This window comes from Coffea arabica, chromosome 9c (assembly GCF_036785885.1).
Source record: "Coffea arabica cultivar ET-39 chromosome 9c, Coffea Arabica ET-39 HiFi, whole genome shotgun sequence".
Taxonomy (NCBI): domain Eukaryota; kingdom Viridiplantae; phylum Streptophyta; class Magnoliopsida; order Gentianales; family Rubiaceae; genus Coffea; species Coffea arabica.
The window spans coordinates 42,112,090-42,131,165 of NC_092326.1; the positions used below are offsets into that span (position 1 = coordinate 42,112,090).

The 19,076-nt window shown below is 35.8% G+C and overlaps 1 protein-coding gene across 1 annotated transcript; it reads left to right on the plus strand.

Moving 5' to 3' along the window:
* Positions 1-9,768: 9,768 nt before the first annotated feature.
* LOC113707932 (uncharacterized) lies at positions 9,769-11,546 on the plus strand. The gene is made up of 3 exons (XM_027230335.2): positions 9,769-10,724; positions 11,102-11,137; positions 11,277-11,546. Exons 1-3 carry the CDS (start codon positions 9,866-9,868, stop codon positions 11,402-11,404), a joined length of 1,023 nt encoding a protein of 340 aa, XP_027086136.1. The 5' UTR covers positions 9,769-9,865; the 3' UTR covers positions 11,405-11,546.
* The last annotated feature ends 7,530 nt before the right edge of the window (positions 11,547-19,076 follow it).

Sequence of the window (19,076 nt, forward strand, 5' to 3'; positions counted from 1 at the left end):
TTTAAAAATGTAGGGCCATCTGATCAAAGCAGCTGTGGAAAAGAAAATTAAGCAAGATGGAGAAGACAAAAGGAGGGTTGACTGAGACTCATTTCCCTTGACCATACACCAACTCCAACGTGGCTTACTTGCATGGCATAGAAAATTTGGCATAAAGATTAGGTTTTGATTGGACCACGGAGATCAAGGTTCAAGAGTTTGGAAGGAAAAGCTGCAGGCACACGATTCTAACAAGAGGTTCATTAGGTTATTTGCCCCTTAGGGAAATGTTTTTCTCATTTCACATGGCAATAAGAAAGTACCAAAAATCGATAAGAATACTATGGTCAGGCAAATTACCTTTTAGATATCAGTTCTTCTTTCACTAGAGATTTATCAGTTTCAAAATGTAGTAGAACTAACGTGATAAATTTATATACTATTCCATGCATTGACTCAAGAACTACAGAGACTTTACTAAAACTCGTAACGTATCAATTCTACCCTTTTTTTTGCGTACTTTACATTATTATGGTATTTTGCAATTGTATCATGAGGCGAAGTACCTAAGCATTGCTATCTTTAACGACATGAGACTGTAATAGTGCACCTGTTTAGTTTGGTAGTTCACTCTTCTATTCATATACATACGTGTTTAATTAGGCTTCTCCTTCTCTTCTTCCATACTGTAGAAATAGTGTAGATTGTTGCTGTCGCTGAGAAAAAAAAAATGTTGACATGATGATGGAGATTGGGGGGAAAGTCCAAGGTATGCTGAGTCATTACGGACGCTAAATTTTGGATTTTGCATTTTGGCATAAATTCGGGGCTCCGGGTTGCTCATGCTTTGGAATCATGCTATGTTTTTAGAACTGGACTGGGTATCGACTCTGTTAAACTCAGGGGTCAATGGGTTCAACCGTATTCGATAGAGATTGAACCGGATGACGTCATAAATAAAATTTATTTAAAAATTAAAATATTATATGTAAAATATCTAATAACATGTTTATATTAATAAAGGTATATTCATATATATTTGATGTTTTAAATATATTTAACAAGAACATACAAAGAAATTAGAACAATCAAGTAACAATTTATATTATTTAATAAGCATTAACACGTTTAGAATTAAAATTATGGACTTAATTGAAAAATAATACCAAACTTTAAGAAAATATTGATAAAGTATGAAATATTTGAGGTATATTAATAATTTTTAACAATTTAGGGGTCAAAACATAATATTGAAAAAGTTTGAGTTTTTTTTTTTTTTTTTTTAAAACTGTTTGAATCGGAAAATCCGGTTTTTCCCGATCAAACCCAGTTTTTGATCGGATTTGACCGAATTTTTACTTACCCAATTTTGAAGCACGACTCGGACCGAACACTTGGCCGGTTCCCGATTCGACTGGCCAGTCTGTCCGAGTCTGAAAACACAGGAATCATGCCGAAGCTCTACGGCGCATGGCTGGTCTCTGTCGAAGTGCCCGTCATGACCAAACCTTTCTAAATTCTCCAATTTAGAGCCAGTTTTCTTGCAACTTTATAAAATTTCTTCGCTGTTCATTTTTGAACGCTTAAGGTTTTGCTTGCTTCTGTTTCTTTTTTTCGTTTTCTTTTTCGAGCAAACTAACCTCCTTTTATTGACCTACAAAAGAAACATATTCCTACTACATTAGAAACTCTAGTGTAAAAGCAACACCATACAACAAATAAAATATTTGCTTGCTCGTGGAAATGGTGGGATGTTTATTAGTAAAATTGATTAGTGAGCATGCTTGTGTAGTTATGACATGAAATTGGTGATAGGCACGAAAATTATAACTTTTAATTCACAAGCAATAGCATGAAATTTATTTACGTGTCACAATTGATTTTGTAACTTATAAATGAGGGTCACCGTCTACATAATGTGAAGAACCTGCATCTCAAAAATAGTAAGTATTTGTCACTGAACAATCATAATTTTTTTTTTTTTGTGAGTTACACCCATCGAACAAATTAAATCGCGAAAACTTAAATATCTTGTCGTGGATGAAGAAGGCATGTCTTCATCTTTGCTATCTTCCCGGTGTCATTAAGGATTTTGAGACCCATACAATTCTTTTCTAGAAACCATCATAATTTGTCTTTATCCATGCTTTTCCTAGAAATTTCCTGTAGCTTTATGCAGAGAGTCTTTTCAGGGAAATTAGAGGGGGCGTTTTCCTCCTAAAAAGGCCGCCCTCAACTTTTGCATTTTTGTCAAAGAACGTTGGCTTACGTTCCAAATTAATCTTTCAAAGTTCAAAATGGTTTCTCCAATTTTCCAAAACCTCCCGAGACCGACAAAACGAATCGCATTCAAACCCATGCTCGCTCTATTCCTTTTCAACCTGTTTCGTTTGGCTAAAGTTTGGCGTCAAATTTCTTTTCCACCTGTATCCTTTATTGTCTCTTAATTTATTTATGAATCGAATACCACTTCCACGCTGCCAGTTGTTCTTTCTTCAATTGGACAGCAGCACCAAGCTTCTTCCTCCAAAAAAGGACGAGAAGAATAGAAGAATGTCAATTCTTTTGACATTGGAACTGCGAAATGACACTCTCAACACAACAGGCATATATGCCTTGGATTCTCTTGACAAGGTATTTAGCACGTATGACTGCTCTTTAATTAACATAATCAGGAGTTTGGTCAATCGCACCGGAAGATACAAGCTACTTTTGAAATTACCAAAAAATTTGTGTGTACCAAAATGTTTAATCTTTCGGGATTAAATGAAGCAACATATAATTTGTATGGACCATTCGATCTATTTTTTTGGTTATTGAGAAGTAAGGAGGTTTCTAGAAAATATTTGTCATCTTATTTTTCTTTTCTCAAGATTTTCTGTTTGTTGTTGGATTACATATATATCTACACTAGAGTTGCGATTTAAATTCGTAATTTTTTATTTTTATGAATGTTAATCAATACAAGTTACTCTTATCCTATGAGACAATTATCCAACATTTAGAACCTTTGAAATATTATTCTTAAATAATTGTAGAGCTTTTGATCTCTAAAGCACTTTTAACACAAGCCCAAAATTGATGCTTTTATAGCAACTTTTAGGTGTCAAAAAAATAAAAAATGAATTCTAAGTATTTTCTTATAAAATTTGAACTAAATGAAGAGATAAATATATTTTAGAAATTTAAATTACATATTATGAAATCACTTTCCATTCATTTTTCACGTTATATAAAATCACACGGGGTTGATCATTTTTCACTTTAACCAATCATTTTTCACTTTATATAAAATCATTAGGGGACAGGACATAAATTAAACTGTGAAACCAAAGGGGGTTGAAAGCAATTCACCCATAATTGTACGTACATTTATCGTCATCATGTTTTGGTACGAATTCAAGACATATTAGTTATTTTGTGATACATATGATACCAATAAAATCATGCAGGTAGTAGGATACGAATATGAATCTGATAGAGTACTGTAAACAGCAATTTAATCTGTTACTGATTTGATCCTAAGTTGATCGGCTTCATTGCATTGTCTAAGTGTTCAAGGGAAGTAAATTCCCTTTCATGACATCGACATCCATCAGTATCATGCAAGCGTGCACCGTCTCTGAGATGGACAGCAATCCCTAGTGTCAAAAAAAACCACAAATTTTCCATACCTAACCTTCAGGTTAAAAATTGAAAATGAAATGAGAGAAAACTGCACGCATGCATGCATGCAATTGGTCTGAACCTGATTGAGAGATCAGAAAACTTTTCCTTCGTGCCTGGTAACCTTTTTCCACATTTTCAAGTTTCCCCGAGACATCAAATTCTGAAATCTGTAATGTTGAAAACCGCAACAAGCATGGCGATTTGTTGAAAACCGACGGGGTCTTAATCAACGGAAAACGGTGGACTTGTTGTATCATCAATGACGCCCGCAAGCACCCCACTACTACGCCAGGGGCAGGGAACGAAAACCATATATTAATTCCGCACAGGTTGCCAACTGCAGGCTGCAGTATGCGTGCCTAAGATACCTTTCACACTCGATCGACTCTGCATTTCTGCCATCTTCAGACTTCAGAGGGGATTGAATTGATACTTATCAAACTCCTGCGGGCGACGTACGGTTGATAACTTTTGAATTTCATCTGATTCTCTATACACCTTTTTCAAACGCATACTATTCATTTCTTGAGGAAGACCAACTTAACAAAATTTTTTTTTTTTTTGTCAAAAAGACCAACTTAGCAATTGCTATACTAGCTTTTCTTTACTTTTTTTTTTTTTTTTTTTGGCGTTTCAATCCGTTTCATGGCATACTTTTCTCTTGGTCAAGGAGACGTAGTCCACAAATCTTCTCAAACAAAATATTCTGAAATCAACCTACAAGCAGCACTCCATCTCACATTGCAATCACTTTTTTCACCATCCATATGAAGTGTTTTTAGCTGCAAACTTTGACTGGTCGGTTTTGCCGTTGGTATTTATTGAAACAATAGGCATGCTAGATGGCATACGAGATGCCACTAGGTTTAGGCCCCGTGACCCAGGGCATGGTCTTATACACTGAACTTGGCCTCCGGCCCATTACATCAGCTACATGCAGGGACGGAATTAACTTTTTCTTTTTCTTTTTTTTTTGGTTTTTTTGTGGTGTCTTGGGGGGCCGGGGAGGGGGGGGGTGTTTGGGGGGAGCGAGCGCGTGGAGTTGCATGGGCAGCAGCCTCTGAAACTTTTAAAAAATATATATAGGGTCTGTCTAACGGGTGTTTATAGAACATTTATTAAGATATATTTTAGGTGTTATATTTTTGAAAATATAAGATTAATTAGAGAAAATAAATAAATATGAAGGAGGGTAGTTAAGATTAATTAGGAAAAGTAAATAAATATGAAGAAGGGTAGGTAACATTAAATATGGAAAGTATATAACTACAAAGAAGAGTAATAATTAGTAGTATATGTATGTATATATATATATATATATATATATATATATATGATAGGTTAGGTGCACGTTAAGATTAGAAAACCCTTAAGCAGGCTTTTGAAAGTTTTCTAAACTTATATATGAAGTCTTAAGTTCTAAATCAAAATTTATCACTTTACCCCTCCCTTTCAACATGTTTATCATTATCATATTTAGATATCAATTAGAAAATCTACTTAAATGTCACTATCTAAACCAACTCTCAGTTTTTTCTCATATTAGCATAAGATATAAATTTATTATAAAACTAATCTTAGTATATAATTAGTATTTGATTTTGGTGTATTCTACTTTTAAATGCAAACTAAAGAATCGCCTTTAATTTTTCTTTGTAAAATATCCTATATATAGCAATTCAAGTCTTAGTTTCCTTATATTAGCATACATATCAGTTTCACTTTAATATTTTTATAGCATTAGTAGCTAGTATAACTTTTAAATAATAAATAAATAAATACTATATTCTTTATGGGTTTTTCTAGCCGGTGTACCATGCGTATTAGTTAATAAGTTATATTATACTTAGCTTAGCTTACCATATGAATAAACACAATCATAATTATTTTAACCCTTGCATTTCGACACTCACAAATTAATTACGCCTTTTAAAAGAATTCTCATCTGAGGCCCCTCTTAACTAGTCTCTCATTCGACACTTGCTATCCAAATCATTCCTTTATTAGATATGATTATTATAACTTTAAAATAATAACTTAAGAAACTATATCGGTAAGCAAAATAAAATGAAAAAGAAAGACAAGACTAAGAGAAGAAATCAAACTCAAGCACAAGAAGATTTAACCACAGGGATCAATTATTAATGGTAAATTTACTTAAGCTAAAAAAAGAAAAAAATAGGAGTATTAATTAAAATAAATATAAAAAATTTCAACTTTTGTTTCTGTTTGATCAAGCATCGATCTTTGCTAACAAGCATTGATTCTTTTACTAAGCTCCAATTTTTAAAGGCAGTTTTATATTACTTTATAATTTCTTTCGTTATATCATAAATTCTAGTTATTAGAGATTTAAAGAATTATTCTTATTCTAAGTTTATAACTCAAAAATTTACGATGAGTATTAACTTATAATATGTTTGTGTAATGGTTGCCCCCCTAAAGCAAAATTCTGGTTCCGTAATTGGCTGTCTGCTAAGTAGCCAGGTACTATTGCACCAGCAGCCTGACCGGGTGTAGCAGCCGCTCTAAGGTTAAATTACGTATGCTAGCGGCAGGTCTTTAGAACTGAATGCTAAACCCAAATTTCGCTCTATTAAGCTCGTTCTGGTTCATTGGATGATCGAATAAGCCAAAAGCTCAAAATCATAATTTTGTGCTCTTTTGTTCTTTTCCGAATTTCCTATCCTGTATCATATTTAATGAAAAAAGAGGACATTTTTGTGTTATATTGCTAACAATGAAACTTCTAAAAAGTTGCCAAAAACATGAGAAGATTGTTTGATCGGTAATAATCAAGATTGTTGGGCGCTACCAACCGGACTGGGGCTCTTAAAAGGTGTTAGGTCACCCCTTTATCTAGTCAGATCAGTAGGCCAAAAGGGTTTATTGTAGATTGGGTGCACACGCCATCTCGCAAGCTTGCAAACCAGACCGAGATCCTCCTCTGTAATCATAGTAGTTAATGGTACTTGGCTGTTTCACTTTCTGCGGTCGAATTATTAAAGGCGCCCGGGGAAAGAGTATTATAGAACGGAAGGCGTTGTTTTTCATGCAATTTATATATGTTTTCATCCTGAATATTCTTTACTGAAATTCAATCTCTCCATTTGAAGTATTTCTCCTTTCATTAACGTTGTGTTCTGCTGATGTTAGTTCTGTTCAATTGGTCCTTGATGCATGGCCTGTCAATTGTACATTGAACAACTTCTACTATGTTTGCTCGTCTTATGTTCATGTCGAGCACTTCAGTGGAAACGTGGGTAAAAACAAATGAAGAAATTGCAGAGGCTGAGGACGTACGATGAAGAAGAGGAATAAGCTTGAAGCCAACTGCTTCTGATCCCAAAAGAGGCTCATAATTTGCTTAGTTTTGGTACCTGAGAGTTGGTAGTGCAGGCTGGCTAGCTGAGCTTTTGCACTAACATATATTGGCATTCTGTGTTTGCTGCATTGGCTTTTCGACACATTTTTCTGTCTTGGGTTAGTTTAACATCGAACAAACAAGATTGTGTACTTCTTTTGGTGCAAATAAAATTGAATACGAATGTTGGATTATATGAAGATAGATATATATTTCTCTTCCCGCAAAGGTAATCATTTCATGAGTGATAGTTAACATTACTAGTGTGACTATTTGTTTCTAACTGAGCATTGAGGAATGCGAGGTTGAACATCAGAAGGTTAGGAAGATGAAATCAGCGTACCAAACTAATTTATTAAGATTAGGAGAAGTACAAAAAGGTGATACAATTTTCCATTAAAAAAGGCGCATAATTTAGACATAAAATGAATAAGATTCTGTTAATTGGTATCTAGGTCGAATTGGTATGTTATTGGTTTTAGTATCCATATTAAAAATTAAAATGGAATGCAAAACAGGTCATGTGTGAATCTCTTTCCTTTCATACACCCTACACTGTAATATATATATATATATATATATATATATATATATATATATATATATATGTATGTATATATATGCAAATAATGTAATATCAATTATTTTTTAAACGTCGACACAGATATGCAAAAAATACAATATCAATGACTTCTCGTCCTAGATACGTATATAATGGAATTAATAAAACGGCTTCCAGTCTTCTACTATTGGTAATGCTATCAAATCAATATCGATTCTTATAAGCTAAAAGTTCTAATCGATAATTAGGGCAAAGAAAAATTTTAGTTTAATTAAACCTTTTTTAGGGCAAATTACACTTTACCCCCTGTAGTTTAGTTTTTTTCAACATAATCTCTCTATGGTTTCAAAAGTTACACATAACCCCCTCATGATTTAAATTAAGCTGTCAAAGTGGCGGGAATGATAATTCGTAACGGAGTCACCTAAAATGTCAAAAATACCCTTATGTAAAGTTGAAAATTATTTATTAACCAAGGAGGGTTATGTGTATATTTTGAAAATTATAAGAGAATTATATGGTAAAGCATTAAACCATAATGTGGATATATAGTAAAATATAAAATCATATGGGTTTAGTGTGTCATGTATTTATAAGGGCAATTTCGATATTTTTAAAGGTTCCGTTACGAATGATCATTTCCATTATTTTGACACTTTAATCAAAATCATGAGGGGATTATGTATACCTTTTAAAACCATGAAGGGTTATGTAAAAAATCGCTAAACTATAGGGGGGCAAAGTGTAATTTGCCCCTTCCTTTATCTGCCCTCTTGTACAACCAATGCACATGATGTCCAACAATATTTTTTTAGCACGGCCTCTGTTGATGCGCGACCAGCCACGGATTTAAGGGGGGGCTGGTGGGGGCTTAAGCCCCCCCCCAAGCCGCCGGAAAACCCCCTATATATAGGGGATTCCGGCGGCCAGCCCATTGCAGGACCGCAGACTCCAAATTCTGCTCCCTCTTCAGCTTGTCTTTTAAAAACCAATCACAAACTCTCCCCGCATTCAGCTCCTCAATCGCACACCCTTCCTGCTCTGCTATCACTTTTAGCAGATTCAGTGACGATACCTGCACCATTTCATTTGTAAACTAAATAAATTACTGCTAAAACTTAAAACACTCAGAGCTCAGATTAAATGAATCGCATGGACACCCCTTTTTTTTTTTTTTTTTGCTTTTTAACTTTTGCGTAATTGTACCAAGAGAAGAAGCATTCCGTTAACCGACATAGAAAACGCTCATGAGGGCTGAGGCCGGATACTTCCACTAAACCCGCTTCTTCTAGAGACAAGAAGCTACGCCTTGCAGTCTTTTTCTCTCCGCCACTGCTACTAGGACTGCATGCTTTTACTGATAGTTCTCTTCTTGAATAAGCAGTGGTGTAAGCGTAATTCGCTTGCCCTTTTTTGATGCAAGCTTTTGGAAGCTTGAAATGATTGGAAATACATGATGGTCTTTTACAAACTTCCATTGGTTTATCGTCTGATCCAGTTGGCATTAGTTTTACCAGTTGCGACTGCTTCTGTTAAAAGAGTATTTTCTGCAATGAATATTGTCAAGACTGATTTGCGCAACAAAATGGGAGACGAGTGGATGAATGACTGTCTGGTTGTATACATCGAGAAGGATATTTTTGCAACAATTGAAAATGAGCAAATATTGCAGCGTTTTCAACGGATGAAGACTCGCAGAATGCAATTGCCTCCTCTTCGTTATTCGAGTGCAACAACTACCAATACTTCAAGTGTTAATCAATAACAAATTTTTGGGTATGTATAATTATATGTTTTTATTATTTTTATAATTATTTATTCTAAATTTTACTTATTAAATATATTTATTTCGTCACAAAAAAAATTTTTTAATACACTTCAGCCCCCCCAAAAATAAATTTCTGGCTCCGTGTCCCTGTGCGCGACCCCAGGCTTATAATATCAAACTTCATTCACCTCACGTGAATGCTTCTCTGCTCATGACTGTTGTTATAGGATGTTTCTTTCTAGGTTAAATCAAAATTATTCCAGTGAAAATACAGTTAAAGTTTCCCATGTTGGAAAGCAAAAGCAGAAGCACTCAATTACATGAAGTGGGAACAAAGTCTTAGTATTGGGAAAAAGAAAAAGGTAAAGCATAAAGTATAAAAAGAAATTCTCAGAGAGATTCCTCCCAAGTAAATGGTTAACTTTACTCATTACTCCCCTAAGCAATGTTGTACTATACAGAACTTGCTAGAGAGTTGAGGTCATCGCCCTGAAATTTTTGCATCGCCTAATTCATATCCAAGATGGTTTCTACATACATGGGAAGATCCAGATGGGATATGATCAATTTACTACTCCCTGGTCATCCCTGCTTTATTTTTTTGCTTCTTTCTTTACTTATAATTCCATCTTTAACAGGTCTTACAGAAGCACAATCAAAGCTCTGCAGAACATCTTGTGGTGATATACCAATCAACTATCCCTTTGGCATTGATGATGGCTGTGGCAGTCCATACTACAGACACCTCTTTGTCTGCTCAACTTCAGGACAGCTTGAGTTCATGACTCCTTCAGGGAGATATCCAATTCGAAATATAACCTATTCTGACCCTCATATTCTTTTAACAGATCCTTTCATGTGGAACTGCCAAGATGGCAACAACTTTCGTCCCACCAGGCCGTTCAGTCTAGACACCAGCACGCATTTCACACTTTCATCCCAAAATGACTACCTCTTCTTCAATTGTAGTGAAAACTATGTGATAATGGAACCAAAGCCTATGTTCTGTGAGCGATTCCCTGAGCAATGTGATTCTGCTTGTGACAGTTCCAGTTACCTCTGCCGACACCTTCCAGAATGTGCATCCGCATTGAGGAGTAGTTCATGCTGCTCTTACTATCCAAAAGCTACCGAATCGTTAAGGTTGATGCTGAGGCATTGCTCAACTTACACGAGCGTCTACTGGAGAAATCTTGGTGTAACTCCACCATTTAATCAGATCCCTGAATATGGTATACGAGTTGATTTTGAGATTCCGGTGACAATGCGTTGCCTTCAGTGCCAGGATACGGCTAAGGGTGGTGGTATTTGTGGGTTTGACACAGAAACACAGAATTTCTTGTGCCTCTGTCAGAAAGGGAATGTTACCACTTTCTGTAAAGGTATGTTTAGTTATGGCCCTTCCAGAAATCTTTGTTTTCCCATTCTGTTTGTTCAAAAAAAATACTCATGGAGAATACTACTTGAACTAATTAGCTATTATTGAGATTCTTTTTTTTTTTTTTTTAAAGAAGCTATTATTGAGATTTAAATTAAGTAGATTAAATAATATTCGCTAAACAGATACAATATAAGATGTCAGGAACTCTGGATTAACATTACGTTAAGGGCAAATTTATACTTAAAACTGTATTAGATCGTTTCTTGTATTTTTATTGGCAAAAGTTGCACCGCTTGATCACCTCAGTATTTGAAATTTCAAAAGCTATCAGGCCTATGGACTGCTATTTGACATTGTTAAATTCGTTCCATCATGCAGATCGCAATAATTCTCAGCATTCGAGAGTAGTTGCAGGTCAATACATTCTCAATCACCTAATCTCGTTATACTATAGAAATGTTGTGAGCTGAGCATTCTGGTACTGTTTATGCTGCACCTGCACCTTCTAACAAGGCAAGTTTACTCTCCCTGATAAACATCTGAACTGTATCAGGTACGGTAACAGCAGTTTCAGTTGCTGGAGCGATTGGAATCGGCGCTGGCATATGGTTCTTGAGGAAAGTGAGGACAAAAGCTCCTGTAACCCACGGCGTGCAGAGCAATGAAAATAGACTCTTTTGAATAATCATTTGTTTCCAAGCCAAAACATATGATGTATTGTCCGAGATTGTCAATTGTAGCATTCGCCATATAGGTAACTCGTGGAAGCGCATGTCAAGTTATAATCAACCTTATGATGCACTTTGTCTATCTTTTACTGCTATTGTTGCCATTTGGAAATTTTGCAGAAATACCGTCATAGTATGCCAGTAATATCATTGCTTTGTACTCTCTATATTGGCTGACAAATTGTACTGCCAAAGCAATGACTTCTGGATTTTCAGATAATTTGAGCAATGAAAGAGATACCTTTGCCTCTTCTGAATTTTCAGATGTCACACCCACGTTCCTTCAGAAATGATCCAAGACCTTCAGCACAATCAATTAAGGTTTCGCTATGATCATTGCATTCACATCACTCTCTTGGGGGTGACTATAGTTTGCCAAAAGTTACCGGATCACAGCCTCGCAGTCTTTTACAATTATTAATCCCAATTGCGTGTTGTAGTATAGGCACAAATATAACAGATGTAGCCATTAAGACATAAATAACATACCAAAACTCAATAAATTTTAACACTCCTTAAAAATTAGGGTAAAGTATGCATTACCGCAAATTTTCACATAACTCCTCTGTAGTTTTAAAAGTTATATATAACCTAATCATAATTTGGATTAAAGTATCAAAGTTACAGAAATAATTCTTAGTAAAGGAACCTACATTAATGTGAGATTTCCCTTATTTAAAAACTAAAATGGTTGAAATGACCAAAATATATAAACATAATATGCATGATATTTTAACTTCTTATAGTTTTATGTTTTATCACATAACTCGCTCATGATTTAGTGCTCCACCAAATAACCTCATTATGGTTTTCAAAATATATACGTAACCCCCTTATGGTTAATAAATAATTTTTAACATTATATATGAATACTTTTGACATTTTAGTTGACGCTAATTATGAAATATAAATTTCGTTATTTTAACACTTTAGACCAAATCATAAGAAGTGTGTATAGCTTTTAAAATTATAGAGGATTATGTGAAAAATGTTAAACCACAGAAAATAAAGTGTATTTTACTCTAAAAATTATGTGCCACAATCAGTCTCATCTACCTAATTTCATATTCAATCAATCCCCACTATAAAATGCACCCTACAATAAAAAAAAGTGATTGAGGAAGCCCTAAGTCCATTTTATATTTGGGTTCATTTAGACCTGTTAAACTTGAACAATCAATAAAGGGAACTTGACTAGGATCCAAGGCTCGAGTTTACAAATTGAACGTGCCATGGGTAAAGGACGGCTACATGAGAAGGTTGTCACCATTTATAGGCTCCATGTGTATTTGAGAAGATTATAATGTCTCTTGGATTTGCTCAAATTTGTGTAAAGGAGCTACAATAGTATGTTACCTAGAGAGTATTTGCATTGCCTTGTACAAGTTTTGTACACTGAACAAAACAGGGCTTGAATTTTTTCTTTTTTAACCATGTCTCGATTTTGCTTGTATAATTTGCCTTGTGGTCTTCTGCAAAATTTGTTACGTCCAAGTCTGCATGTGCAATTAGTTTTTCGAATGCTAAAAATTGCTGTTTGACTCTTAGGGGGTCTCAGTTCTTTGCATTTCGAATGCTAAAAATTGTTGTTTAAGATTTTGCCACATCTTTCAAGTCATGTGTTTCAGTGGTAGAGATCTAATGTAAAATTAAGAAATTACATCTTCTGAATGAGTCTGTACACGAATGAATTTCGATCATTTAAATTTAGCTTAACCAATTTTTTTTGGGGGAGGGGGGGTGTGGTGCGTTAGTCAGTAGCTACATAACCATATTCCGATAAGCACAAACAAGAGGCACTAATATTGTTGGGAATTCCCAAAACAACAAAATTCCCAAAACAACAAAATACTATAGTTGTCTTATGTGGAATTCATTTTGGGATAATGGGAGTGAAGCTCGCGCGAGGCGCGGGAGTGAAGCTCGCGCTTGTATTTTCAGCTGCTCTTCAACTCTTTTTTTTATATTTACGATAAAATTTTAGACAATGTAATAAAATTGGGAAAGAAAATAATAACAAAAAAGGTGTATATGAAAGACAAGTATTCAAGAATATTAGCCAAGACAAGAATATCAGCCAAGAAAAAGATAAAAATCAATAATAAGGTAAGTTTACTAAAACTTGAAGCACAATATCTATTCAAAATTACAAAAAAAAAAAAGAAAGAAAGAAAATGTTTCATCTTAGGAGAAAAACAAAATTAAATGGATGCTGTCGAAACTAATCACAATCATTAAAATAAAAGCCCCAGCCTAAATGCTTGCCTTGCAGCTAAAGGAAAAATATGTTGGTCTATTTCTTGAATTTTTCCTGAATTAAGAGAAATTCGACCTTTTATCTAACAACAAGTCTAAAAATAAATATTTCAAAAATAATTGGAAGTCTTTGTTCTAAAAATTTATAATTCACGATCTCTCAAAGAGCAACACAATCACAATCTGTACAGTCTCGTAAGAAGATTAGCCCTGATATGTCATTCAAGGAAAGTTCCTATACAAATCTTCATAACCAAGTCTTTAGCTTGGACAGTAAGCATATTACAAAGGCATGGCTGGTGAAATCATTTTGCATATTCACCAATTAGGAGATTATTAGAATATCTTCATATCACAACAATATATCAACCATGAACATGTGTATATATTAAGGTAATTATGAGAATATCTTCATATCACTAATATAACAACTATAGACTTGTGTATATACATTAAGGAGAGAAAATTAGAGACTACACTTTCATCTCAAGTAATAATATGATACTAAGGGGAGAAAATATTAAAAATAACGATTACATATAAATTATATTCAATTTATTATATTTTGACTTTATTTCTTAATTTTTATTCCTTCAAGTATTTTTATACCTTAACCTTAGCGCTAGCATTGAATGTTATACTTCTGAGTTCAACTCCTAAGCCCACAATCCTATGAAATTTGATAGTAACCAAAGGTTATAACTTGTTGCCTCGTCAACTACTGAAGATGACTTACTTGATCAACCTGAAAAAAGAATTGTTAGATTGAGTAAACTCAAGAAAGATTATTAAAACGAGAATCAACTTCTAGGATTCATAACTATACAACACACACTAAATCTACTGACCAAATTCACATCAACTAATCAATACTATTCCTGCAACTCGTCAATTAGTTAACCATAGACATATTTTAGTTAATAGTCGTATAGTAGATATACCAAATTATTGCCGAAAACCCTGAGATATTATTACGGGGAAGGATGAACAAAAATCCCGAAAATCTCTGGATTCATCTACTCGAGAAATTGCCAAGCCATTTGACCTTTCACCCATTCCAACATAAAGGATTGGTCAATCAAATAATAGATAGTAAATGGGTCGGTTTGAAAATAAATGAATTGTTAGTCGTAAAATATTATTCTCGACATACTTAAACCTAACTAAACTAAATAAGGGTTTGGACATTTTTCTGCCCTTTCGTCAAAGTAAATTAACCAAACGTTAAGTAAGAAAATTGACCTGAATTTTCTTGCTTTTATTTATCATTAAAGGAATAAATATCTAAGTGAATATGACAGGTCGTCAGCCTGTGCAATAATAAAAATTAAACCTAATTGCCAGTTAAAATGACCAAGACCCAATTCCAAGTACTGGAGCAGGGATTCTAGGTGTGCAATGGATTACTTGATTCACCCTGTTTCCGAAGAGTTTGCTTGATCCGATATACCCGAATGGAATGGTTATTTCTTTTCACAAATAATTATGAATTTGTAGACAGGGCAAGTAGGGTCATATCCACAGGGATTGGGTATATTTGTTTCTTAAGAAATCCAAAGTAACACAGGGGGTGATTTTGTAGGAATGATAACAAGCAAATAAATTCAAATAAGAAAATGAAAATAAAAATAAATAACTGACTAGAAATTAGACAATAATTCACTGAACTCAGAGTAACAATGATTAAAGGCCTGAATCAATTAAAACAAGAAAACGATTAAGAATAAAATCAAGTAGGCAACGAAAAATCAAATGGCAATTCACTAAAACCAAGATAATATTAATTAAGGAGCTAGCCAAGAAGTAACTTCAGCAATGGTTCACCTAATTGATCATTGATGCAAGCCAATTCCAATTATTTATCAATAAATAGGTTATAACTACCAAACAAGCGATGGCAATCAACCCCTCCTTACTGTGTCGGTGATCAAGGTACGCCCGTTAATCACTGCTCTAATTGAGAAATAATCCTAGGTACGCCCGTAGAATTTAATTCCCCAATTGCCTTTCGTATTAAAGGAGTCCTATTCTAACCAAATAACGCACTGCCAGGGTTATTTTAGATTAGCCCGCGTATTCCCCTGACACAAATCTAATCATGCCAGTTATCACTATTTTGAGACAATTAAACAATTACGGATTTAACGTCCCAATTGACAATAGATTACCAAATTAACTAATTATCCGGATCCAAGACAATCAATTAATTAAATAATCATAAGCACTGTAACCAGGAAATATGCGAATACCAATAAATAAAAGGAAAAGATTGAATTAAAACGATCTCACAATTTTTAGGCGAGCCAGAGCCTTCGTTGCTCCTTGACTAGGATTGGAAAATTAGCTTATAATTGATGAACTAAATCCACGGAAAATTGAAAAAGGAGCTGCGGCCATCAATTGAGAAAATGCCCAAGTTCAACTCGGTCAAAACAATAAAGCACAGCAAAGTTTCAGAGTATCATTTACTGTCCTCGCTTGTCCGCTCATACGAAAGGAAGAAGAAAAAAGAACAACTTAAAAGCTACAAAAGTTCATAGTTTTCACTTCGTCTCAAGCTAAAGAAGAAAAGTCAAAGGAAGCAACTCCCCAATGCTCCTGCCATCCGCAGGATTCAAAAGAAAGAAAAAGGAAAAGTCAAAGCTCAAGGCTAACAAAATGCCTCCTCTTCAGAGCCGTGAGTTTCTAAAGCTAAAAATAGGTCCAAGGGAAAAGTCAAGCATTTCTCCTAAGCTACAGACGGAAAAGCTAAGAGTAAAAGCCAGCCCTCCTCTAATCCTCTTTTCTTCTCTTTATTGCGGCGGCTCACAGCAGGAAGAGGAGCCCTCCGTCCGTCATTCCTTTGCGAAAATTACCAAAATGGGCGTGACATCTTCTGTTCCAAAAGTGCCCCTGGGACAAGTTTTATCATCTGAATTTTTTTCCTGTCAATTTGGCACATGTTATCATATTTTCGTTCTACTCCCTGAAATATACGTAAATTAAGAAAAATGAGTAGAATCCAGCAATTAATCCACATCAAGTCAGGTAATAGGGGAAAATAATAATAAAATAAATAGATAAATTGCAACCTATCAATTCCCCCCACACCTAAACCATGCTTGTCCTTAAGCATAAGACACCAAAATTTGATAATGGTCATTGCCCAATCTACCAAATTACCAAGATATTCAAGAAAGAACCACATATCGGGCATTAGTAATTAAAATCCGAGAAACATCCCCCCAGTTAGCCTCTACCACAAACTCCTTCAATTTCCAAATTAACTAATCTAAGGAAAAGGAATGGCACGCAACATTTATCAGCTAATGGTCCAAATATTCACACAAGTCCCCATATTAAGTCCATAAACCAGCAAGCTTCCCTATTATTTATTCTCTCTTTTTTCCCTTTTTTTTACGTTTTTTTTTTCAAGCAATCATAATATTTGACACAAGAAGACTTAGTCTCTAGCTGCCGGAGCCTTTTGACGCGAACTCCAACATTTTTAGATGAAGGAGCCCGGTTACTCAGCTCCTACCGCTATACGACCACGTACTCATAGAAAGTACCACCTTTTGACGCGAGAATCGACACTTTTAGGTGCAGATCCCCAGTTACTCAGTAGTGACTAATAGCGGAGTACAGTCCAGATTATTCACAGCCAAACAAAGCCAAAAACACGAAATACCAACACTAGCAACTAAGCATAGGGGCAGCTCGCCTCATTATTGCCAAACATGGAGAACTGGAGTCAATATTGGACCAGTTCACCTTAAAATGCCAACAGTCATTCCCAACGCCTAGAAAAGTTAACAAAGAAATCAAAAGAGCCAAACAATCCGATATTCACCAAGTAGATATCTTGGATCCAACCACATCAACCCGATACCTTTGTATTTTAAAAACTTGGCAAAAGTAGATTTGGAGTCAATAAGTCCACATCTCAATTTTGGCATTCACATGAAAGGTAAGCACCAAGAAGAAAGAATGAAAACGGGCAACTAGAAATAAAACTAAGAAAAACTACTAAAAACTAAAAACTTATTTTATTTTATTTTATTTTTCACTAAAAACGGAAAACACTAGCACCCCCTTAGATCCCCCCCACACCTATATGACACATTGTCCTCAATGTGACAAATAAAAAATAAAAGTGAAGCAAAAGTGAGAGGGAAAGCAACCAAACTTCCCTGAAATCGGGTCATAGTGGAGGGCGAGGTGGAAACAGAGGTGCAAAGCTTGAATGAAGCAGAAACTGCGCCAAATTCTGCGCTATGTCGGCGACATTGGCGTCAACGTTGACCATTCTAGCCCTCAAAGTCTGAACCTGCTCTCGGAGTTGCTGTCATTCAGAAGTCCCACGTGGTAGAGGTGGTGCAGAAGATGACGGCCCAGCTGTGTCCTCGGCTGACTCATGAAATGAAGAGGGCCCTGCTCGGGGCGAAGGGTGTGTACCCGGAGCTCGAGATGGTCCCGGAGGGGTAAACTGGTAGGAACCATCGGGCAGGCGCTCGACGACTCCCATCCTCTCTAAGCAATCCACATCCAAGAGCTCCATCTCGAACGCCAAATGTAGGTCGTGGTCCTCCAGGTTAAGAACCCCCAGCTCTGTCGCCAAGTGAGTGATAAAGGACCCAAGGATAAGGGGTTTGTTCTTTTTCGCCAAGACGGTCTTGAACTGTGCTGCCAACCAACACTCCAAGTTGACCTTGATGTTATTCTTTCTGCATACACCAGATGAAGAAAAACTCGGGTCGAGAGAGAATGCCGGAGCTGTCCTTGCGACCGGAGTAGCTGTAGGTTAAGAATCGCTGGACGTATCGGGCGCTAGGATCCCTTAGAAAGGAGCTCCTAGACCTAGAAGGGTCGTAGCGCTGCGGATCGGTGGACATTTCTTCCCACACAGTGCGGTAGCGGGAAAGAAAAAGCTCAATGTAATCGCAGACGCTTTCACCATACTCCTTCGTCTCAGCATACTCTCGAGTAATGAACCAAAATGCCAGATTAAATTGGGTAATCGAAAAATTAAATTCCCGACCCATCAGACGGAAGCGAATGACATTAGGTGTCGCAACGGTGAACCTTGAGGGCAACTCAAACTCAAAGGTAAAATAAAACTCCCGAGTCAGCTCGACAAAGGCGGGGCAAAAGATATCGAGATATGGGCGCCACCCGATGGCTGTAAACATCTGCTCGACCTCCTCTCGTATGCCTAGGCCCATCATGGTTAATTTGTCACTAGTCTTACAAGGTATGATACGCCGCTCACAGACTTTAGCATATCTCTGCTGATCAGCAGGTCTAGTGAAGGTCAGGTGCCCTCCAAAGTGAGTTGGGGTATCTACTTGAGCACCCCTACCACTACCCAAACGGGTTCGGACATTAGA

Bases quoted from the DNA above. Each gene is read 5' to 3' on its own strand.
- LOC113707932 (XM_027230335.2), top strand. From the start codon at position 9,866: ATGGTTTCTACATACATGGGAAGATCCAGATGGGATATGATCAATTTA. The intron at 10,725-11,101 runs GTATGTTTAGTT...TCCATCATGCAG, and splicing joins TGTTACCACTTTCTGTAAAG to ATCGCAATAATTCTCAGCAT. The intron at 11,138-11,276 runs GTCAATACATTC...GAACTGTATCAG, and splicing joins GCATTCGAGAGTAGTTGCAG to GTACGGTAACAGCAGTTTCA.